Source organism: Melospiza melodia, chromosome 16 (genome assembly GCF_035770615.1).
Source record: "Melospiza melodia melodia isolate bMelMel2 chromosome 16, bMelMel2.pri, whole genome shotgun sequence".
NCBI classification, from domain to species: domain Eukaryota; kingdom Metazoa; phylum Chordata; class Aves; order Passeriformes; family Passerellidae; genus Melospiza; species Melospiza melodia.
In genome coordinates this window covers 19,776,622-19,799,738 of record NC_086209.1, presented here as the reverse complement: position 1 = coordinate 19,799,738, position 23,117 = coordinate 19,776,622, and the positions used below count along the sequence as shown (strand labels likewise).

Below are 23,117 nucleotides of genomic sequence, written 5' to 3'. Positions count from 1 at the left end.
GGGCTGCTGTCACAGCCAGCCCTGCACAGAGCCTTTGGAAATACCTGGGCTGTGCAGGGATGGTGTCTCTGCACCCCAGAGGACATCACACCCCAGCAGCACCGAGCATCTCCTCTCCACACCGAGGGACCCAGAGGTGACACAGGGACCGTGTGGGACCCCGGGCAGGGCAGGGGCTGCTCCTCACCCGTCAGGAGGGTGCTGGGTCCAGCAGCCAGGCAGGCAGCTCCAGCACCCGCTCACAGCAAGCAGCCACCCGAAAAAGCTCTGTATGAACCCGGCGGAGATGCCTCAAACCACAAACGCCTCTGACATGAGTGGCACAAAAACTGCCGCCGGGCTGGGCGGGGAAGGAAGCACTCAGGGCAGAGCTGAACCCAAAAGGCATCAAAGCCAGTCAGGGCACTGAGTTTCCATCTCATCTATCTGTCCCCGAGGCTGCAAAACAATGGCTGAGGTAGGTGTGTTCTCCACAGGGCTAACCCAGAGCCTGCCACAGAAACACTGCCTACAAACAGAAAACCGACCCAAAAATCAAACCCTTCCCTGCCCAGCTCCGCAGAGCTACCTCCAGACTTAACAAGGCGACTTAGAGTCCCTTGTGCTTCAAGTCTGGAAAAAATATCTCGCTCCAAAGCAAAAGCGAACAGGAGAGCGCGACTCGGGCCTGAGGGCAAAGCCAGTAACCGGGAGCGCCCCGGAGCCCCGCACGGTGCTGGGGCTGTGGCTCAGCCAGGGCAGCCTATTCCCAGGGCAGCTTTCCAGCCCCTGGGCCCAGAGCTGCCCAGCTCCATGGCACGGTGCTCGGGCTGTGTCACAGCACCCACACAGCACACCCAGCTCCATGGCACGGTGCTCGGGCTGTGTCACAGCACCCACACAGCACACCCAGCTCCATCGCAGTGTTCCCGGGCTGTGTCACAGCACACACACAGCACACCCAGCTCCATGGCACGGTGCTCGGGCTGTGTCACAGCACACACACTGCACACCCAGCTCCATGGCACGGTGCTCGGGCTGTGTCACAGCACACACACAGCACACCCAGCTCCATCGCAGTGTTCCCGGGCTGTGTCACAGCACACACACTGCACACCCAGCTCCATGGCACGGTGCTCGGGCTGTGTCACAGCACACACACTGCACACCCAGCTCCATGGCACGGTGCTCGGGCTGTGTCACAGCATATACACAGCACACCCAGCTCCATGGCACGGTGCTGGGGCTGTGGCTCAGCCAGGGCAGCCTATTCCCAGGGCAGCTTTCCAGCCCCTCGGCCCAGAGCTGCCCAGCTCCATGGCACGGTGCTCGGGCTGTGTCACAGCACACCCAGCTCCATCGCAGCGTGCCCGCGCTGTGTGACAGCATACACACACAGCCCCAGCTCCATGACACAGTGCTCGGGTTGTGTCACAGCACACACACAGCACACACACCGCCCCAACTCCAGGAACTTCGCTAACTACGCACTGCGCAATCAATGACACTGCTGAACAAACAGCAGCGCCTGGAACGACGGTAAAACACCGCTTTTCGCACATTTGCTGCGGAAAAGGAAAACATGAGTAATTACAGAGCCCAGGCCAAGCAGTGAGGTGACAGTGAAATCTCCGAGCAGCCCGTGTGGCAGCGGGCAGGGACCGGGATGGAGCCGGCGGGGGCAGAGCCGCATCCCGCCCCGGGCAGGAAGAGCCACGCGGTCCGGGGAGCGCTGCCGGCCGGGGAAGCGCCCTCCGGCAGGTCCGGGAGGAAAAAACAAGGTCTGGGCTCTGGCAGCAAAGCGAACTTCTGGAGGGCTCGCACGGTCGGACGGAGCCGCCGCGGCGGGGCCGGGGCCGCGGGCGGACCCCGCGGGGAGGGGGATGCGGGAGCCCCGCGGGAGAACGGCCCCAGCACACGGCAGGGAGAGAAAAACAGCGAACTTTGCCCGCCCGCGCCCCGGCCCCGCACTCACCAGGCGGCTGAGGCTGCGGCGGAGCATCGCGGCGGCGCCCGGCCCCGCCGCGCTCACGGCCGCATCGCCCGGCCCGGCTCCGCTCCGCTCCTAGAGGGGCTGCGGGCCGCGCCGCCGGCCCCGCTCCGCTCCGCGCTCCATGCCGCCGGCCCGGCCCGGCCCCGCTCGGCCCCGCTTTGTCCCGCCGCTGGAGGCGGCGCCGCCGCGCCCGGAGCAGCCTGGGAGCAGCGCGGGCCCCGCCAGGCCGCCAGGGGGAGCCACCGAGCCCGGCCGGGGACACGGGAGGGGGACCCGCGGGGACGGGGCAGGGGGGACAGGGGAGAGCCGGGGACAGGGGAGCGGGGACAGGGGACACGCGGGGACAGGGGAGCGGGGACAGGGCAGGGGGGACATGGGAGAGCCGGGGACAGGGGACACGCGGGGACAGGGGAGCGGGGACAGGGGAGAGCCGGGGACAGGGCAGGGGGGACACGGGAGAGCCGGGACAGGGCAGGGGGGACAGGGGACACACGGGGACAGGGGACACACGGTGACAGGGGACACACGGGACACGGGAGGGGGGGACAAGGGACACACCGGGACAGGGGACACACGGGGACAGGGGAGAGCCGGGACAGGGGAGAGCCGGGACGGGGCAGGGGGGACAGGGGACACACGGGACACGGGAGGGGGGGACAAGGGACACACGGGGACAGGGCAGGGGGAAACAGGGGACACACGGGGACAAGGGGCGCACGGGGACAGGGCAGGGGGGACAAGGGACACACGGGGACAAGGGGCACACGGGGACAGGGGACACGAGGGGACTTTGCAGCCTCCTGGCCCAGAGCTGCCCAGCAGTCCCTGGTGCCTCCAACCTTCCTGCAGCACTCAGGCTGAACACAAACCTCCTTCCCCATGCTGGGACAGAGCAAGGGGGAGTAAAACTCCCCTGAAATGCTTCCTCCAGGAACCTTCTCCCTACTCGAGCAGGCACAGAGCATGAGAATATTAACGTAAACCACCAAAACTGAAAATGACCAGATGTGACCTAAAAAAATCTGCATGTTTTTGTTGTTTTCAGCACCCAATTGAAAAAGACCAGACGTAACCTAACAAAATCCACATGATGTTATGTTTTCAACATCAAGTTGAAAAGGACGAGCTGTAACCTAACAAAACCTACATGTTTTTATTATTGTTTTCAACATCATTATTGCCCAGCAAAAGAACAGCCTTTTCTGGAGCAATATCCTCTGCACCAGGGCAGGGAGCTTCCCTGGGCTGTCCTTGCTGACAGCTCCGAGCACCTCCAGGAGTGGGCAGGTTCCACCAGCCCCGTGCCCAGGTGCCACTGCCATCTCAGCAGATTGCATTGCTCCCGTTTTAAAGCCAGCTTCTTCCTGCAAACTGAGCAAAACTCACCTTGAGGCACCACTACTGGGCCTAGAGAGCAGCTCTGGCAGCTTCCAGAGGCCCGGAAAACACAGATTTTTTTTTTTTCACTTTGCATTTCTAAAGTGAGAATAGCATCATACTGATTTACCACGGCTAAAGCGGTCCCATTTGCTCTGCAGTGGCACCCACTGTCTGGCAGTTCCACACGGTGTGACACATCCCAGCCTGCCCCAGCACCAAAATAGCAGTCAGGCAGGAGCTTTGGGGGGTTTAACCCCAGCTCTCCCAAGGCAGCAGGCAGAGGGATCAGGGAGGGCTCCACAGCCCTGCAGGGCAGAGCAGCGTTCCCAGCACTCACCTGCATCCCAGGGGCAGCCCTGCCACGGCTCCCCGTGCAGCTGGGCTCTTACTCACCTTTCCGCACAAAGGCCTCACCACAACAGAGGAAACCAGAGAACAATGCCAGCCGCTTTAAAACAACGAAGGGCAATTGTTAAACATCTCTATAGAATGCCTAACCAGTTTGGCTGTAGAGTTCCCTCCCCCACAAAGCAGCAGAGCACTGAAGTCAGACCAAGCTACCCTGCAGCTTTTGCCTGGCTTTTTGGGTTCTTTCCTGGTGTTTTTCTGGCCTGTTTGTGTTGGCTGGAAGAGGGAGCTGTTCTCAGACACTTTTCCTGTGGCAGGGCTCCGTGGTGGGTGCTGAACAGACCAGAAGAGCCCAGCCTTTGGGGTTTGACCCCTGCATGTCCCCAAAGGCCCAGGCAATGTGGCTTACCTGGCCCACAGGAAAGCAGCTCTGTTCTCTCCTCGATGAGCTGCTACAGGCACAGCTGCTCCTCACCTTCCACCTGAATTGATTGATCAGGAGAGTTGGTGTCACCAGCAGAGGAACCCATGCAGCTGCACTTGTCCTTGCAGCTCCTGTGCCATACAAACTGCAGCCCCTACACGGTTAATTTGAAATTATAATTTCTTAATTTTTGTTAAGTTTGCAAGGATTAGAAGCAAAATGCAAGACTTGGACTATATCTAATCTTTAATTCTGTATCAATTATCTTTAATGCACTGCCACCAGGGACAGAGACCCTTTTCCAGGGAGCTCCCAGATGAAATAAGGGCAATCACAGCTGGGAGGAGCCACAGGTGAGGGCCTGCTCTCCGAAACTCGGCCCGAGCACAGTGTCCTGCAGTGACCCAGATTGTTTAGATCCATCCATGTCCATGCTTGACCCCGAAGAGCCTCGGGCAGGGTTTCGCTGAGAGCTCCAGGCAGCTGCCACCCCTCTGCTGCTGACACAGAGGCAGCAAAACCCCATCTCAGCAGAACAGCCCCGCAGAGAGGAAGCAAACAGCCCTGACGGGGCTTTTCCACAGCCTGGAACCACCTGCACGGTTCCACCGCTGATTTGGTGGCAATTCTGTCAGCTCACGGGTCTGTAGAGGGGAAATCTGCGTTAATGCACCTTTCCCAGCCGTGCCCGGCGCTGTGCCCAGAGCTGTGCCCAGACTGCTGCCAGCCCAGCCGTGCCCTGCCCACGGCAGGCACCACGAGGGGCTGTGCCCTGCGCCAGGGACAATTTAGCACCAACACAGCCCGGTTGGAGTCCATCGCCACTTCCATTGGCACCAAAATGAGCACAAAGCAATCGGTGCATCAGCCGAGCCTGGGCACGCTGCAGCCAGGGCACGGACGGAGCAACGAGGGAGAGCCTTTACTCACAGCGTGGGTGAATCCATTAAATCCTCCCACAGAATCCTCCTCCTGGCCTTGTTTTGGCTGTTCTCGGCCATGGGGGTGTCGGAGTTCAGTCCCTGGCAGGAACCAGGGCCGGGCTCCCTCTGGCCTCGGGACCGCTCTAACACCGTTGTGGGTTTGGGGTTTTTTGGCTTTTTAAACATTTATTATTCCAGTGTTTGCGTCTTCTGCCATCGCGTGGCCATCGGAGGATAAAGCACTGCCAATAAAGCAGGCGATCGGCTATCCATGTCTCTAAATACCGTAAGGATTTTGTAACATCCGATGTCGTGTGAAATCAATGGAGATGCATTCATTCTCACCAAGTCCTTCCCACCGCCGGACAGGTACTACAGGTTTGTCTTTAGCCTGAAGTAGGTCTCGTTAACCAAGCGTGTGGGTTGGCAGCTCATTTACTGCCAGGGCATCCTCACCTGCCCAGTGAGTGCCTGCTCCTCGCACCGGGCAGGAGTGCCCGGGAGAAGGCAGGAAAAACCCATTGCTGAGGCACCCTGACAGCCAGGGCAGGGCCGTTCCAGCTGGACAGGGATGTCATGCTCAGGGCTGCCCAGTGCCACCACTGCCGAGACACCTGTCCCCTGACAGCCAGGGCAGGGCCGTTCCAGCTGGACAGGGATGTCATGCTCAGGGCTGCCCAGTGCCACCACTGCTGAGGCACCTGTCCCCTGACAGCCAGGGCAGGGCCGTTCCAGCTGGGCAGGGAGATCATGCTCAGGGCTGCACAGTGCCACCACTGCTGAGACACCTGTCCCCTGACAGCCAGGGCAGGGCCATTCCATCTGGACAAGCGAGATCATGCTCAGGGCTGCCCGGTCCCAGCTCTCTGGAAAGAGGCAGGGCTCTGTTGTGACCCACAGGTTCATCACAGCCCAAAAAGCAAACACAGAAAACCCCCACAAAGTGCCCCCCAAGCCTCTCCTAGAGCTGCGCTGTGCATGGAAGGTGGGGTGTAAGGTCTGAGAAGAGAGCTTGGGCACCAGGCAGGATTTATGCAGGTCGGGTATTTGGGCTGCAGTCTTGCTAAACTCAGCCGAACTGAAATCAAAGTGCAGTTTAAGGAGGTGAAAGATCTCTCACAGGCAAGGCCCGAGCTCTGATTGATGCAGCTGACTTTCACATGAAAAGATTTGGCTAAGAAATTGGCTCTTGATCCCACACACAGAGATATCCTGTAGCAGAAGCCCTAATTAATACACTGATAGGCTTCCTCAAGAGGCACTTTGTCCTTATATTGTGAAATCACCTGTTCAAATATGCAGCAACTTACAGGGTGACAATCTGTGAAAGAGAACACTAATTTTAGTTAACAAAATTCCCCTTTTTGAAAAGAAGACTTTCTTTTTCAGAGGAGGGGAAACCCAACAAGTATATTTGGTACATGACGTGACAAATTTATGTACTCAGACTCCAGCACATTTCCTGGTGCCTCAAGACAAACCTATCTACTAAATAAATTTGATTATATCCTTCTTCCTTCTGCCAGCAACGATGTCTCCAACAAGGCTCCTTTAACCTAGAAAGTTTTCATAGTTTCTCATTTTCCAGTCCTTTGTCCTCTCCCTCCTTACAAAGCATTAACAGCTTCCTTCTGGCCATCAAAAGAAGCTTAGGGAGTTATTGCCAATATGAATTCAGCTTTGTTTTTTCAGTATATATGACAGGAAACTCTCCAGATCTCATTTTTGGTGTAACACAACAGAGTGTCTACAACAGGTAACAAAACATCCAAAAGAAACCCTGTGCATGGCTGCTCATTATTCAACATATTGAGCTGCCTGTTACCACACATATTGCAATATTTTGAATGATCTCTGAAATTCCCTGGGCCCTGGTGTGCTCATCTGAAAAAAGCTGAGCCACTTCCCAACACTCACTTTTGCACTGGGAACCTTCCACAAGCAGTGCTGGCACCCAGCCCACCCAGGTTAGTCAGAGGGTAGAACCTGCCAGCAGGAGAAAGTGAACATAGCAACGAGCTGCTCAAGTACAGAAACACCCACCCCAGGCTTTTATCAACCCTAGCACCCATTCCAGGGTTAAAATCCACTTACCTGCTTTACACGGGTTTATTTAGGTCTGTACATACTACAGCAGCTTTCGGACAGCAGTGGAACACGGGTCAGAGCCCACACCTCAGCAGTGCCTCCCAGAGCAAAGCCAAGGGGCTGCTCTGCTGGGCTGCGATTTGTTGTAATTAATTTTTGTACCTTTTTCACAAAGCAGGGAGGGCAGGGCTCCACGTGAGCCCCTCACCAGCCCAGACCCCAGGCTCGGTGCCCAGGACTCCCCTCCCCTTTCCCGGGCCGTTTATGTGCCCCAGGGCAGGTGATGGGGTTTACAGATTTACAGTGGGAGGCACCCCACAGCATGTGTCCCGTTCCGTTTGCCTTTCCAAACACCCATTAACCTGGATCACCTTGTAATTAATTCCCTTTACTGCCCTAAATCACTGTTCACATTCCAGTGTCAGAGGTGCTCTCAAAAACCACTCACTGGCTCCTTCTTCTGTAAATCTGGGTTAGTGAAGAGCCAAGAACTGCCATGTTTTTCACACATCACAAATCTCTGTCTCTCATTTCAGTTCTTTTCCTTTGTCAGGCCCGGCTGCTGATGGGTCTGCCACCCCACACTCCCCGATGTGTGGAGCAGGCTCCCTTCCCTGTCCCGCCCCTCAGAGCATCCTCACTGCAGCTGCCAGCAAGGCTGATCCCCAAAAGGTGACTCCATCACAGTCCTGGAAATGATTATGAGATCCACGATGCTTCCCACTCTCCTGGAAACTGTAATGTATGCGGAGGAAACCCACAGGGTTTAGATTTTATTAACGCAGCAGTGGATGTAGAGCAGCAGAGGCGCCTGTACTCTCAGCCAGAGCTTGCCATGGGGAGCCTGCTGCCCTGCCCGTGTGTGTGGGGCAAACCAGGGGCTCTCACAGGAGGTTTCAGAGTCAGATCACCCCCATCCCTGTCTGGGGGGCTGTAACACAAAGTGTAGTGCTGGCTGAGCCCTGGCAGCGTGCAGAAAGTGAAATGCAATGACCCTGGAGAAAGCACAGCAGGGCCGTGGGTGGAACTGGAGGGGCTGGCAGCCTCGGCACAGGGAGCCACCTTCCAGGCTCTCTGCAGCCTCTCCGTGCTGCCTGCAAGGACTGGGGGTGCCCTGGGCACAGGAGACTCGGTGGGCTTTGAACACTGACCAAGCAGTGCTCTTCTCAGAGGAGCAGCAGGCTCACTGCTCAGCTGTAACTCCTGATAGTGATCACAGCCATCAGGAAACAACACAATTGTGCAAAGCAACCTCGGCATGAGGGGCTGGGAGGTGTGTTCCCATGGCACTTGCTGAAACATCTCTTCATCTTCTCCGGGCAGCACACAAACAGCATCGACCCGGGCAGAGCCCAGCCAGGCTCAGACTCCTCCATCTCTGGCTCTCCATCCTTCAGGCTCAGAATGGCCCGGGCTGTGCACAGAGCTGCTGCTGGCCCTGCTGGGTCTCTGGGAGAGCAGCACAAGAGCTGCAGAAATGCAGCACTCACACACCACTCCGCAGCAATGCAGCCACAGCCCGGGTGAGGCACCACAACAGTGCTGGTGGCACCAGGCACAATATTTTGCCTACCCTGGCACTCCTGAGTCAGCTTCTCTGGAAACTGGAAAGGAAGGGTGTGCTAGATAATATCCAAGTGCTGAAATGCAAAGCAGGGCTGCGTCACCCAGCTGGCACCCTGTAGAAAGTGCTGTTGGTGCAACGCACAAGAGATAGAAAATGTGTTCTTCCAGAGCAGCTGCTGAGGCACTGCTTCCTGCTTCCTGCACCTTTGGAGCTCCAGCATTTTCCAAAAAACCCAAAATTCGTGGGAGCCACCATCTCCTTTTTGGTCCCCACTTTGCCCGGTACCCCCAGCACCCACACCCCAGGGAACTCCACCACACTGAGACAGGTGTTGCTGAAAGTGCTGTATTTACAGGGCAGTATCAACTTCTGCTGCTGTTATTTACAGTTTATTTACAAATAACCCCCGAGTCAGAGCTTTATGGCAGGCTGGCAAGGCAGAGCAGCCACTTTCTCTTCCTTTCACTTTCCAGCCCTGCCCAGGGAAGGGCTCCCTTGATTTGCCTTTCCCTGGTCGGCAGAGGCAGAGCCCGTTAATGAGTAACAGGGGAGCAGAGGTGACTAACGCACACCCCAGCTTCCAACGCTGCCTGCTGCAGGTGCCACGAGAAAAACACCAACCCTGGACTCCAGGTGGAGTGTTTCCAGGGCTGAGGGCAGCTGTGCCTGCCGTGCAGCCTGGCAGACACGGTGTGTCACAGGTTGGGCTCGGCCAGGTGTGCTGCTGCTGCTCTGCACACACAGTGTGTCTGTCACAGGCTGTGCTGCTGTTCTGCACACACAGAGTGTCACAGTCTGAGCTCGGCCAGGTGTGCTGCTGCTGCTCTGCACACACAGTGTGTCTGTCACAGGCTGTGCTGCTGCTCTGCACACACAGTGTGTCACAGTCTGAGCTCGGCCAGGTGTGCTGCTGCTGCTCTGCACACACAGTGTGTCACAGGCTGTGCTCAGACAGGCGTGCTGCTGCTGCTCTGGCAAACAGGGGGTGTCACAGTGTCACAGGCTGGGCTCAGACAGGGGTGCTGCTGCTGTCCCGTGTCACCTGCAGCAGCAGAGGACCAGGCTGCCAGCGACAGTGTCCCTCCTGGAAGGGTGGCAGGGTCACTCCTGGGTATGGAGCCTCTGCCACCAGCTGCCTTTGAATGTAAATGTTCACTGACCGGCAGCAGGGTGCACAAACACGGGCACCACCTTCCTGCAGCGTGGGAAGCGGGTCCCGAGCCCTGCCAGATGTGGAGCTCCTCTGCAGACTGCCCAGGGCTGCCCTCCCTGGGTCACCAGCAGGGAACGGGACCGTTCCGGGCAGCAGGCAGGGAGTGCCGGCCCGGGTCAGCCCTGACCTGCGAGCACAGCTTTCCCCGGCGCAGGGCAATAAAAGGGACGAGCTTTCCCCCTGGTGTTTGCTCGGATCTCCCTCTCCACACAGACCGATCCGTGTTTCGTCGGAGTCTTCCAGGGAATGCTAACAGGGGGCAGCAAGGGGCCGGCTGTTCCCTTTTCACTCGGGGCTGCTGCCAGAGGCGTTTTACAAAGGGACTTTTGGTTGGCCCTGCGGATCCCTGGTTTTCAGCCGCGCAGGGGACAAAGATGCAGTTTGTGCCCCAGGACCCCTTTCCCAGCTCTGCCCTGCCCTGCAGCCCGGCTCCTCGGGACCACAGCCCGCGCTCGGTGCCTCCCTGCTCAGGGAGCGATGGCCGACGGCTGCTTCCTCTGCTGCTGCCTCATCTTCAGGGCCAGCATGGCCCGGCGGTACAAGTCTGGGAACAAGGGGGCAGTCAGGCCCTGGGCTGGACCAGCTGCACGCAGCCTGTGCTGAGTGAGGGCTGCAGGGACAGCCCAGACCCAGCACAGGCGCTGGGGTGGCCTCCCTGCATCCCACCCGACGGCAGGGGCAGCAGCATCTGCCCCACAGCATCATCTGCCCCACAGCAGCATCTGCCCCACAGCAGCATCTGCCCCACAGCAGCCCCCAGCCCAGCAGCATCTGCCCCACAGCAGCCCCCAGCCCTGCAGCATCTGCCCCACAGCAGCATCTGCCCCACAGCAGCCTCCAGCCCTGCAGCAGCCCCCAGCCCTGCAGCAGCACTTGTCTGTGCCCATGTCCCCACACCAAGCCCCCCATGGTCAGTGTCCCTGCACAGCCCGCTGCCAGCAGGCCAGAGCCTGGTGCTTTCAGCAAAATCTGTCCTGAGAAATACCAACCAAAGGTGCTTGAGACCTCCTCACGCTGCTGCTCCAGAGAAGGTTCCCGAGACTTGATTTTATTCTTGATTTTCTTCTTTTTTTTCTTTTTCATACTCTGTGCTGAATAGAGAAATACAAAATTTCAGGCACCACACACCTGAGCAAGGGTGCCTTTGTCACCAAACCAGCTGAGAGCACTGCTGGTGGCAGGAGCGCAGTCCTGCATTGCACCATCCCCTGTGGAGGTGCTCAGGGCTGTCTCCTCTTCCCCTCTGGATCCCTGACCCGGCTGTGCACTCAGCTGGGATGCAAGCAGAGCTGATGGAGGTGGCGGCCACCAGTGCGCAATATTTGGTGACATTGCCAGGCCTGGCCACCTCCCTTGGGGTGGCCCTGGGGTCCTGCAGGGCTGGCAGCCCCCTCAGTCCCCTCTCACCTGGGTGCGGGGTGCCCGTCCCGACAGCTGAGGGCTCCTCCTGCCCGACCCTGTTGGGGAGCAGCAGCCCCCCGGCAGCCCCTGCTCCCGGCCCCTCCGGCTCCTCGGCTGGGCCTGCCTGCCCCAAGCCCTTCTTCTTCACCTTCCTCTTCCTCCTCCTGGGGCCCTTGGCGCTCTCCTCCTGGCAGGGAAGGGGGATGAGGGGAGGCGGCAGAGCCCCTCTCGCCCCCGTGCATCCCGGTCCCATCGCTCCCTCACTCACCAGGGGCAGGAGGCGGCAGCCGGGGCGCACGGCGCGGGGCTCCCCGTTCTCCTCCCCGGGCAGCGGCCGGTCCCTGCGAGGGGAGCGCAGCGGGGTGAGGCCGAGCGCTGCGGGGGGAGCAGGGCCGGCACAGGGTGGTGGATCCCCGGCACTCACCTGCGGGCGGGCGGGCGGCCGCGGGCGGCCCGAGGGGCGGCGGGAGGCACCGGGGCGGCGTCCGGCGGGCCCGGGGCGGCGGCGGCGGCGCGGAGCAGCCAGCGCAGCCCCTGCAGCGTGGTGCGGGCCGGGCCGGCGGGCGGGACCCGCTTGGCGACACACGGCTCCTGCGGGGAACGGGAGAGCGGGGATCGGCGCGGGGAGCGCTGCGGGGGGACGGAGAGGGAACGGGAGAGGGAGCGGGAACGAGGGCTGGGAGCGGGGAACGGGAACGGGAGCGGGAGCGGGAACGGGAGAAGGAACGGGAACGAGGAGCAGGAACGGGAGCGGGAGAGGGAACGGGGAGCGGGAACGGGAACGGGACCGGGTACGGGAACGGGGAGCGGGAGCGGGATCGGGCAGGGGGAACGGGAGCGCCCGGAGGGGGCAGCGGGAGCAGGGACCGGGAACGGGAGCGGGCCAGCCCCGCACTCACGATGCGGCACGGAGAGCGGTGCTCGTTGACCAGGCGCTCCAGGCACAGGCGCTCGATCAGCTCGCAGGGCAGCAGCGCGGCCGGCGCGTCCTGCTTGTTGGCCAGCCTGGGGCACGGCGGGAGCGGCCGTCAGCGCTCGGCGTGCCCTATCCCGTCTGCCTGCGCTCAGGTGCAGCACTGCCCCAGCCTCACCTGGCACCGAGCCCCCTCCTCACCTCTCCTCCTCCCTACGGATGCTCCGATGTCCCAGACACCGCTGGGGCTCTCGTGTCCCCGGGGCACCGCAGCCCGCAGCCCGCGACCCCCAGGGTCTCGCTCCGCCCCTCGCCCCCAGTTCACGGCCTCCACCCCGATCTTACAGCAAGAGCGGCTTCCCGGACGCGTCGGGGTGGCTCAGGACGCGGCCCAGCACCTTGCGGGCCTCCTCCATCCGCGCCAGGTCAGCGGAGTCCAGCACGAAGAGCAGCCCGTGCGCCTCGCTGTAGTGGCTGCGCCAGGCGCTGCGGGAGCGCTGAGCCCCGGGCAGGTCCCGCAGCGTCACCTCGAACCTGTCCAGCCGCAGGCGGCTCTGGCCGGGCTGCGCCCCGGGCAGCGCCTCCCCGGGCAGCGCTGCGTGGGGAGAGCGCGGGGCTGGCACAGGGAGCCGGGAGCGCCCCCGTGCCTGCGCCCCTCTGCCCCGCCACATCCCCGCTCCCACCCCAGCGCTGCCCGGACACGCCGGGCCCTGCGCCCAGAGCGGCCCTGGAGCTCGGGAGTTCGGTCCTTTGCTTCCACAGGACCGCAGAGCCGCTGCCCCGTCTGGGCCGGCTCTGTGCCGCTCCTCACCTCTCTCCATGTCCGCGATGACGGAGGTTTTCCCCGCATTGTCCAGCCCCATGACAAGGAGGGTCACCTTCCTGCGAGCAACAACAGCGGCTGAGCCCCCCAGGAAAGGCTCTGCTCCCTGGGGACAGTGACCTAACCCTAACCCCGGGCAGGGCACCCTGCCCACGGCGCTGCATTTCAGCAGGAGAGGGGCAGGACGGTGACACAGGCTCTGTCTCAGCTGGGGACAAGTGCAGGGACAATCCCTGGTGCAAGGGAGAGGGTGAGGACAGGCACAAGTGCCTGGAGCCACCCCAACACCGTGGGACAGCCACGCTGCAGAGCCTGCAAGGTGCTGCCCATGGCAAGGATTTGTTTTCAAAGCATAAAAGGTTAAGCGATTATATGCACAGGCCAGCATGATTCTTCCTTATATGCAGTCAGTAATTACACCTCCCTTGCAGTACATTTTGAGCATACACAGGTAGGGAAAGGTTGCAAGGATGATTTTATGAGCTTCTGCCTGGACTCAGGAGTTTTTCCTGTTACTGAACAGTGCTGCCCGCTCTCCAGCAATGTGATCCACCAGAGGCACACAGGCAACACTTTCTCTGCCACTGACAAGCCACTGCAGCTATTTGCAATACCATTTTCTTCCCTAAACATACAGAGCAGTAGAGGTGGCACAGCTCCACCTCCAGAATTACAGCAGGTGAAGTAAGGTGTCCTCTGGAGGGAGAGGAGCATAAACCTCCTTGCAGCGCTGTCCCAGGGAATTAGCCTGGATGTCCCGACACATGCAAACAAGGCAGGTGTTTCAGTTCATCCTGCCCAGCTTTCCTGGGGAGCTGCTGACTCTGCAGAGCCAGGATCCCCCTGGAACCATCCCTGCAGTGCATCCCTGCCCAGCCTGCTTCCCAACCCAGCCTGCTTCCCTACCTGCTGCAGGGGCAGTGGGGACACCTGTGTGCCCTGCTCGGCACTCTGGGGACAGTTTGGGCACCTGTCTTCCCCTGTCACCACCCTGGTGACACTCAAAACACACGGGTAAATGCCGTCACCCCCGGGAACCCCGGAGCGGGCACAGGGACCTACCTGACAGGCTCCTGCATGGCCTGCAGCCACGAGCAGCAGTGGGAGAAGAGGTGGAACATGGTCTGCAGCCCTGCTCTGAGGGGCGGCCCCTCTGCAGCCCCCACGACGCGAGCAGCCCAGCGTGTCCCTGTGCTTCATCCTCCCCTGGGCTCTCTCTTCATGCCAGGGAACATCTCATCCTGGGTGCCCTGTCCCATGGCACAGCACTGCTGCCTCCAGTCTGGTGTGCACACGCCAACCTGGAGAACAATCTGTCCCGGGCAATGCCCCATGGGCACAGACCCTGCTCATCAGGGATGCCACTCAGTGTCTCACCTGCTCATCCCCGCTGCGCAGCCTCTGCTCACATGCCCTTTGCGTAGCAGCTGCTTAAACCTAATCTGGATTTAAATTACTTACTCCTGCAGGCTCCTTAATCCGGGTGGGTCGGGCCAGGCCAGCGGCCGCAGGGACACGGCTGTGGTGGCACTGCCACGCTGGGTGGCACTGACCCACCCGCCCCAGTGAACCCCGTGTCCCGTTGCTGCTGGGGTGACCCACCCACCCCACTGACACTGCCTGACAGCCCCGTGGGCTGAGCCGGGGGCTCCTCTGAGGAGCAGCATCTCTGATGTTTGTGTGCAGCCCCTCACAGGGAATGTGAGCACAGCTCTGCTGCTCACCAGGGTCCCCTCTGGGCCGGGCTGGGGACAGCACTGCTCACCGTGTGTGCTTCGTGCCCTGCAAAGCACTGAGTGGCAGCAGGCCCTGTGCCCCCAGGGGTGCCAACAGCAGCCAGCCCCAGCAGGAGCCTGCCTGGGAGCAGGGAAGTGGTGGAGACCCTCAGACCATGGGGCAGGGAGTGGAGGAAAATGGGGCCAGCTCCTCGATGTCCACCTCTGAAGCTCTTATCTTGCTTCTCAGGTTTCCTGCTCCTTTTCCCAGCCAGAGCTGCCCTCCCTGGCTGGCTGCCACTGGTGTGTGTGGAGGAGTCACACTGGGATGTGTGAGCTGCAGGAGCTCTGGGAGGGGGCAGTGGAGTCAAGGGGACAAAGATCCTCCAAAAGCCATGCCCAGGGGCAAACAGGGAGCCTGCAGCCTCACATCAGCTGTGCCAGAGCACCCAGCACCAGCAGCACCCCCTCAACCAGCTGGGCACCAACCACGAGCCAAAGATGCCGAGACGCTGCCCTGGCCGCAGGGTGCCAGCCCAGGATGGGCACAGCCCCAAGCCCTTCCCTCAGCCCCTGTGACCTGGCTCTGCACTCTCCCCAGCCCCAGGCCCTTCCCTCAGCCCCACACACTGCTGGGAGCTCGGCCCCTGTCCTGGGCAAGGGAGGGCCCCAGTTCCACGCCATGGGCAGGCAGCCATGCAGGGTTAATGGTTGGTGAAGTTGCTGTTCTGATATCACAGCCAGGTGCCACATTTGGGGTGACTGCTCGCCCCTGTGCTGGTGATGGGGGGCAGTGGCAGCACCTCCCCGTGCCCATCCTGGTGGCCTTTCCCAGTCGGTCTGTGCCTGTGCCAGCAGGCTGCAGGGAGCAGCGGGCAGGGCAGGTTCACACCCAGCGTGGGCTGCGATGCTTTTTGCAGAATTAGCTGAATGAGAGCTGTAATGATCTGCTCCAAGTGTCAGCTCTTGCCTCTGTGTGTGGGGGTGGCACTGCAGGGACAGCCCAGCAGGGACAGGAATGTGCTATGGCATGACCACAGGTGCTATAAATAGGGAAGGGCCGTGTGTCAGGCAGCCCTGAGGGGCAGCAGGATCTGCTCTCCCTCTGGCACCAGTGGATTTCCAGGCATCTCTGAACACTTGGGGCGCCACTGCTTTCTAAACAAGTGTCCAAAATCCCTGGTGAGACCAGAGCTGGGCACAGGGAACCCCCCAGAAGCCTGAGGCAGCTCCAGGTCACGCCTCCCAATGCACACACACACAGGATCAACAGCCAGGAAAACCTCAAAATCCGCCCCAAATCTGGTGAAAGCCACACTCAGCTCCAGGGAAGGGGCGCGAGGGCTGAGCCCACATTGATGTGAGTTCTGCTGTGAGCTCTCCTGTGAGCTCTGCTGGGGCGGTGCCCAGGTTAGGCGTGGGCGCTGCCCCTGTGCCCCCACACCCACCCAGGGTGCAGCCACCCTCACAGCCCTGCCAGGTGCCCGGGCCTCCCCGGGCGGTGCCAGCAGGACCAGCCACAGCCATTCTGGTTCCCTTGGTGACTGTTGCCAGGTGAGAAACTCGGGCAGAATTTGCCATCCCGGCAGATGAATGAGGATGTTCCCCGGCGGAGCTGTGAGCAGCCCGTGCCCCGGGCTGGGCTGCAGCCCCCAGTGGTGCCGGCAGCCCCAGGGAGGGCAGTGCCCGCGGCGGCCCGGCCTGGCATGGCTGCCCAGGAGGCAGCACGTGCTCGGGGGCTGCTCCTGCCCGCTGGGAGCCGCAGGAGAGGAGTGAGGAGGAGCCGCGGGCAGCAGAGAGGCGCAGACGGCCGCGGGCTGGCGGGCTGCCCTGCCCTGGCCGCGCTAGAGCCCGTGAGTACGTGGGGCACACGGGGAAAAGGGAACACCCTGGCACCCCGGGCAAGCAGCGGGGCTGGGGGCCGCTGGGGAGCTGGGAGCTGGGCAATGAGGGTTTGCAAGGGAACACGGAGGGCACAGCAACAGGGGCTGCTGCAGCCTGGAGAGCCCTGAGCTGAGCTGGCACCAGAGCCGAGGTGATGGCAGAGACCACAAAGTCCTGGCAGAAATATTATCAATTCCATATAGCTGTTCTGCTTTGTTGGAACTGCATCAACCCTGCCCAAAAAGGGACCTGTGGTGGGCGAGGACACGCACAGGCTTTGAGGGGAGACTCATCTCTGTGTTCAATGTGTGACACGACAGCTCCGAGCTGGCCGGCATGCTGACAGCCACACTGTCCCTTTAAATCCCAGCACAGCGCTGCCGGTGGCTCACCATAACCCCGGATCACAGCAGCTCCCAAATCCCAGCAGCTAATTACAGCACACGCCCCAGCCAGGCTGGGAACACGGGGTATTTACAGCCTGTGACACCCAGAGCTCCTGCTGAGGAACGGGGGCACCGGGGAGCTTTGCTGGCAGGGCACAGGGACGGGGATGGTCTGCACCCCACTGCCAGGCAAACACTGTGGGCAGCCGTTCCCCGAGCTCCTTTGGGTATGGGAGATGGTTCCTCCAGAGGGTTCCCTGCTCCCCCAGCCGGTGCCACCGCCCTGTGGTGGGGCAGGGGCAGGGGCAGGGGCAGGGGCAGGGCAGGCAGGAGCTGTTTGCCTTTCACCCCGTTGCTGGCAGGGAGCTCCCCAGCCAAAGCACACACACATCTCTGGGAGAGGCTGGGATCTGGCTCTGTTTCTCTGCTCCCTGCTGCAGGGCCAGCTGCCCCCTCGCTCCCTGCCCCGTGCCTCAGCTCTGGGAGCCCCTGCCATGGCCACAGGCCCTGCCCAGGCCCCTGCACTGGCTTTGTTGGGAGCACTCTGGTGCTCCTGCTGCCTTCCTGCGTGGGGGAGAGGAGACTATGAACTGTTCCTCCTACTGCCGGTGGGTTAGCACTGTGCCAGGGCTGTATACTCTTACAGCAGGCACCAGGGAATCGGTTAATTAAAGGTAATTTTAACCCTTCCTGCCTGGTTTAGAGTTACAGCAACGCCCGCTGCCTGTGCTGGGATTGTAGCCAAGGAGGCATGACTCCAAAATGTGTAATTATCACAAAGATCTGTAAATGCACCCAAAGGTAACTCTGCTTTCCTGTTAAAGAATTGCAATGTGAGGCAGCTGGCGTGGCCTGCGCTGTGCCTGCAAGCATCCCCTGGCAGCACTGAGCCCATGCCCAGATCCAGTGGGCCCAGCACAGCCCCCAGTGAGCTTTAGGGGGATGGGGTGAGCAGCACTGACACCAGAGTCCCTCCCAGCAGGGTCACAGTGGGGCTGCATGAGGAATTGAGCTTTGGAGGGGTGACATGCTCAGCACTGACACCAGTGTCGGTCAGAGTGGGGCTGCATGAGGAATTGAGCTTTGGAGGGATGGGGTGCTCAGCACAGACACCTGAGTCCCTCCCAGCAGGGTCACAGTGGGGCTGCATGAGGAATTGAGCTTTGGAGGGGTGACATGCTCAGCACTGACACCAGAGTGTCGGTCAGAGTGGGGCTGCATGAGGAATTGAGCTTTGGAGGGATGGAGTGCTCAGCACAGACACCTGAGTCCCCCTCAGCACAGTCAGAGCGGGGCTGCATGAGGAATTGAGCTTTGGAGGGGTGACATGCTCAGCACAGATACCTGAGTCCCTCCCAGCAGGGTCACAGTGGGGCTGCATGAGGAATTGAGCTTTGGAGGGGTGACATGCTCAGCACTGACACCTGAGTGTCGGTCAGAGTGGGGCTGCATGAGGAATTGAGCTTTGGAGGGATGGGGTGCTCAGCACAGACACCTGAGTCCCTCCCAGCAGGGTCACAGTGGGGCTGCATGAGGAACTGGAGTGCTGAAAGCAGTTGTATGATGAAGCAAATGGAATAAATATTTCCCCAATCAGAAACTATTCCACAGACTGCTGCGGCAGGGAAAAATACAGCTGAGTTGCTGTGAAAGCAACACAAAATCCAAACAGTTTAGGCTGTGGAAACCAGTCATTTGCAAAGGTATTTCCAAACTAAGTCAAAAATTCCCAGCTCACAGACTACTGGGAAGCTCCCAGCCCTGCTGTAGGGCAGTGTGGCTGAACCGAGGGGACAGAACTGTGTCCCCTTCTCACACCCCCATCGGGCTGGGGACACTGTGTGACTGCCCCCTCACCCAGCCCATGGGGCTGAGCCACATCCCCACTGTCACTGCCTGGCCCCAGCTGGGTTTGTGGCGTCCCAGCCCAGCCCAGGCTGAGCTCCTGAGCAGCTCCAGCCCTGAGGAGCCTGGCCAGCCCCACAGCCTGCTGCTGCCTCCTCTCCGTGTGCAGGGCCGTATTTGGGAAGGCAGCAGCGCGCTGGGCATGTTCCAACGAGCGCCCTGGGAGTGGTGCCTGCTCTGGGTCCTGGAGAGCAGAGCTGGGGGAGCCTGCTGGCAGCTCTCCCCACCTGGGCCCTTTAAGAGCCTGGCTCGGAGCTCCCTGCCTTTTCCAAACAATTTTCTCTTCTCCTTTTACAGGAGCGGAGCCGCCGGGCAGGCGTGTGCAAAGCAGACAGGGTTATTTTGGGACTGAGAGCTGCTGAGGAAGCTGCTCCCGCCCCACGCACAGCCCAGGCTCCCACACACGAGTGCCCGGGCACATCCAAGGGGCTGGGAGAGCTGCACAGCAAAGCCTGGGCTTTCACACAGCGGGCAGCCACCACCAGCACTGCCCTTGGTGCAAGGTGGGCTCTGTGAACACTGGGATTAATAAAAAAAATTTATGGAGGCTGGGATTAAGAAATTAATGAAGCTGGGATACTGTCCAGGGCAGGGCAGGCCCTTGTGGAGATAGGAAAATTGACATTTGCACGTGGTAGTGAGACTCAGGCCGGTGCCTTGGGCATCCCCAATGATCCCTGTGGGTCCCTTCCAGCTCAGGAGATTCTGTGATTCTGTGATTCCATGATTCTGTGATTCTGTGTTTCCATGATTCTGTGATTCCGTGATTCTGTGATTCTGTGTTTCCATGATTCTGTGATTTTGTGTTTCCATGATTCCGTGATTCTGTGGTTCTCTGATTCTGTGAATCTGTGATTCTGTGATTCTGCGATTCCGTGATTCTGTGATTGTGTGATTCTGTGATTCCATGGTTCTGTGATTTTGTGATTCCATGGTTCTGTGATTTTGTGTCTGTGCAGCCCTGGCTCAGGCACTTTATCTCTGTCAGTGTGTCTCAGAGTGTCTGTGCAGCCCTGGCTCAGACAGTTTCTCTCCGTCAGTCTGTCCCAGGGTGTCTGTGCATCTCTGGCTCAGACAGTTTCTCTCCGTCAGTCTGTCCCATGGTGTCTGTGCAGCCCTGGCTCAGACAGTTTCTCTCCGTCAGTCTGTCCCAGGGTGTCTGTGCAGCCCCGGCTGTGCTGGGCTGGCAGGCAGAGGTGTGGGTGTGGGGTTGGCAGGAACAGGGAGTGGCAGCGGGACAGGAGCTCTGGCTGATGCTATCTGTGACCCACATCGCTTTTATGGCCTGTCTGCTGTTTACAGCACGGAGGACAGGTGGGGTCAGGCTCTGGAGGTGACTCACAGCAGGAACAGCTCCTGCTGCTCCCTGCTTGGGACACAAAATGGGATAATAACTGGTGTGGAAAACGCTGTGAGGCTTTGTTTCTCCATTCCTCCTGCTGGCTGCTGGGGCTTACGGATCCAGGACTGGAATTCTTGCTTGTTAAACAGCTGCTCTTAAGGATTTCATCACGAAGCAGGGGAAGCTGAAATTAAAACTATGATGAGTCGAAGCCCAGGCATTGCTCAGCCGAGGGCTTGGTGACCTGCCAGACTCCCGGGGAATGCTTTTAATTTGGCTAAGTGGAAGTTGCATAAATGGTACAAACGGCACGCTGCCTGTTGCTCACGCAGGGCCGTGGGTGCAGCTGGCAGTGCCACAGGATGTGTTGTCGCTGGCTGAGCACCCAGCCAGGCACAGCTGCTCCCCCGCTCTGCTCCCACCCGGCTGGCCACCGTCTCCACTCAGCCTGGACGCTGCTGCCTTCACCCTGGGCCCTGCCAGAAGTTTTTATTGAGAGGCTGTTTTCCAAAAACAGCCTGAAAATATGTGACTGTCGTACCAGAGCGGAGTGGTCACACACAGATCTCCCGGCCCCGCCAGGCAGGCCAGGCCCCATGAGCTCATGGGGGTTGTGGTTTCCCAAAGCAGCTGTTCAGCTTGGAAGGAACAGCTCTGAGCAGCTGCAGGGACGGGGATGGCTTCTGTGTGGGAGCTGCTGCTGGGGGAGGTATGGCCTCCAGAGTCTCAGGCTGTTTTATTCTCAGCTCTCCTGCTGATAAGCTGATAGCCCTGGAAATGCTTCCAGCCCGGTGAAATGGGGAAACTCTGGTGTGTGTGGTTTGGGAGGTTTTGAGCTCAGTGTGTGCCCATCCTGACTGAGGGCTCTGCCAGGCACTGGGTGCCCAGGCTGACTGAGGGCTCTGCCAGGCAGTGGGAGCCCATCCTGACTGAGGGCTCTGCCAGGCAGTGTGTGCCCATCCTGACTGAGGGCTCTGCCAGGCAGTGGGTGCCCAGGCTGACTGAGGGCTCTGCCAGGCAGTGGGAGCCCATCCTGACTAAGGGCTCTGCCAGGCAGTGTGTGCCCATCCTGACTGAGGGCTCTGCCAGGCAGTGGGTGCCCATCCTGACTGAGGGCTCTGCCAGGCACTGGGTGCCCAGGCTGGCTGAGGGCTCTGCCAGGCAGTGGGTGCCCATCCTGACTGAGGGCTCTGCCAGGCAGTGTGTGCCCATCCTGGCTGAGGGCTCTGCCAGGCAGTGGGTGCTCAGCGTGTGTGCCTCCTCCTGTGCCCACCCCAGCCCTCCTGGGGAAAGGTGGGCAGGGCTGGAGCTGGGGGCAGCGTGAGCCGGGCACAGCAGGGACCCCATGGGCATGGAGTGGGCACAGCCCAGCCAGCCTTGTGCTCCCACCACGGGCAGGGGGACAGGGGGGGACAGACAGGAGCGAGGGGGCTGAGTGCTGGGAGGTTTGGCTCTGTCAGTGAGTGCACACATCCCGTTATCTCCAGGGTGGGTCCTTGAAGGTGATGGGAAAAGCACTCTCGCTCAGCTGTAGCACAAGGTCACAGCTGGAGGCAGGAGGAACATCCAAGATACAGGAGACATCTCCTGTGTGACAACCTTCCCAAATCTCCCTACACACAGCAGGCACTCACACCTGGAGTGTGTCCCTGACACAGCTTATCTTCTGAGATACCAGAAAGCTCCTGCCCTGACAACGCCCTCCCTCCACACGCTGCCCATCAAGAGCAGGGCCATGTGGTGCCATTTCTGGGCCATGTGGTGCCATTTCTGGGCTGTGTGGTGCCATTTCTGGGCCATGTGGTGCCATTTCTGGCTCTGGAGCTGGGGTCAGGCCCCAGATCTGAGGTGCTGCTCTCTGGCAGCTGTGTGATTCAGGCAAGACTGGCATCCAGACTGGCACCCTTCCTGCCCTGCACTGGGACCCCAGTGTCCCTGGGGCTACCTGACATTTCTGCCCCAGAGGGACCCTCCATGTGCTGCTGCACCTTGGTTTGTTGTGTTGGCAACTGCCAGGAACTGATTGGGCTTGGACTTGACAGGGGGGTCCTGGGGAGGGCTCCAAAGTCTCAAGGGCACACTCGAGGGGTAGCACGGGGATCGTCCTGCTGTATCTGGGGAGGGAGAGTCCCGAGGCGGGTTCTGGGGGGCTCTGGGCTGTGGGTCCTGGCCATGGGGCTGCTCCCTGCAGAGATGGGGAGCCCTCGGTGCCGGTCCGAGACAGGGGTGCGGGGGCAGAGGGGCAGGAGGGGCTGTCCTGGGGCAGGGACCGCCACACCTGGTGGGGACAGGGCACAGCAGCGAGGGGGTCCCGGAGCAGGAGGGTGCCGGCCAGGGCAGGGCTGCGGCACCGGGAGCCGGGGGGCTCGGGCTGGAGGATACGGACCCGGTGGGGATGCTCGGCCGGAGCGGTGCCGGTGCCGCGGGCTCGGCGGTCCCGGATCGGTGCCGGTGCCGGTGCCGCGGGGCTCGGGGCGGTCCCGGATCGGTGCCGGTGCCGGTGCCGCGGACTCGGGGCGGTCCCGGATCGGTGCCGGTGCCGGTGCTGCGGGGCTCGGGGCGGTCCCGGATCGGTGCCGGTGCCGGTGCCGCGGGCTCGGGGCGGTCCCGGATCGGTGCCGGTGCCGCGGGCTCGGGGCGGTCCCGGATCGGTGCCGGTGCCGGTGCCGGTGCCGGTGCCGGTCCCGGAGCGGGGCCGGCCGTCGGGGCCCGGTGCGGTGCGGTGCGGCGGGGGAGCCCCGCCCCGGCCGTCCCGCCCCGCAGCGCGGCTCTGTCTCTCGCTGCAGCCCGGGATGGCGGCGCGGCGGGGCTGAGCGGCCGGGCCGGGCCGGGC

At 61.0% G+C, this 23,117-nt stretch overlaps 2 protein-coding genes across 5 annotated transcripts in view; both read right to left on the bottom strand.

The window, feature by feature from the left end:
* ATP11C (ATPase phospholipid transporting 11C) overlaps positions 1-2,019 on the bottom strand; it is a 54,102-nt gene extending 52,083 nt beyond the window's left edge. For all 4 annotated transcript variants that reach the window (XR_010029785.1, XM_063170864.1, XM_063170863.1 and 1 more), the window contains exon 1: positions 1,955-2,019. Coding sequence is in view for 3 of the 4 variants with exons in the window: in XM_063170864.1 (XP_063026934.1) it covers positions 1,955-1,981 (27 nt within the window). In the remaining variant the exon portion in view is untranslated. The remainder of the gene's footprint in view (positions 1-1,954) is intronic.
* Positions 2,020-9,033: 7,014 nt separating this feature from the next.
* Positions 9,034-14,173, bottom strand: ARL13A (ADP ribosylation factor like GTPase 13A). The gene is made up of 8 exons (XM_063170928.1): positions 14,115-14,173; positions 13,041-13,111; positions 12,575-12,824; positions 12,105-12,321; positions 11,741-11,946; positions 11,323-11,657; positions 10,905-11,006; positions 9,034-10,459 (listed from the first exon to the last, which is right to left on the bottom strand). Exons 1-8 carry the CDS (start codon positions 14,171-14,173, stop codon positions 10,383-10,385), a joined length of 1,317 nt encoding a protein of 438 aa, XP_063026998.1. The 3' UTR covers positions 9,034-10,382.
* Between the last annotated feature and the right edge of the window lie 8,944 nt (positions 14,174-23,117).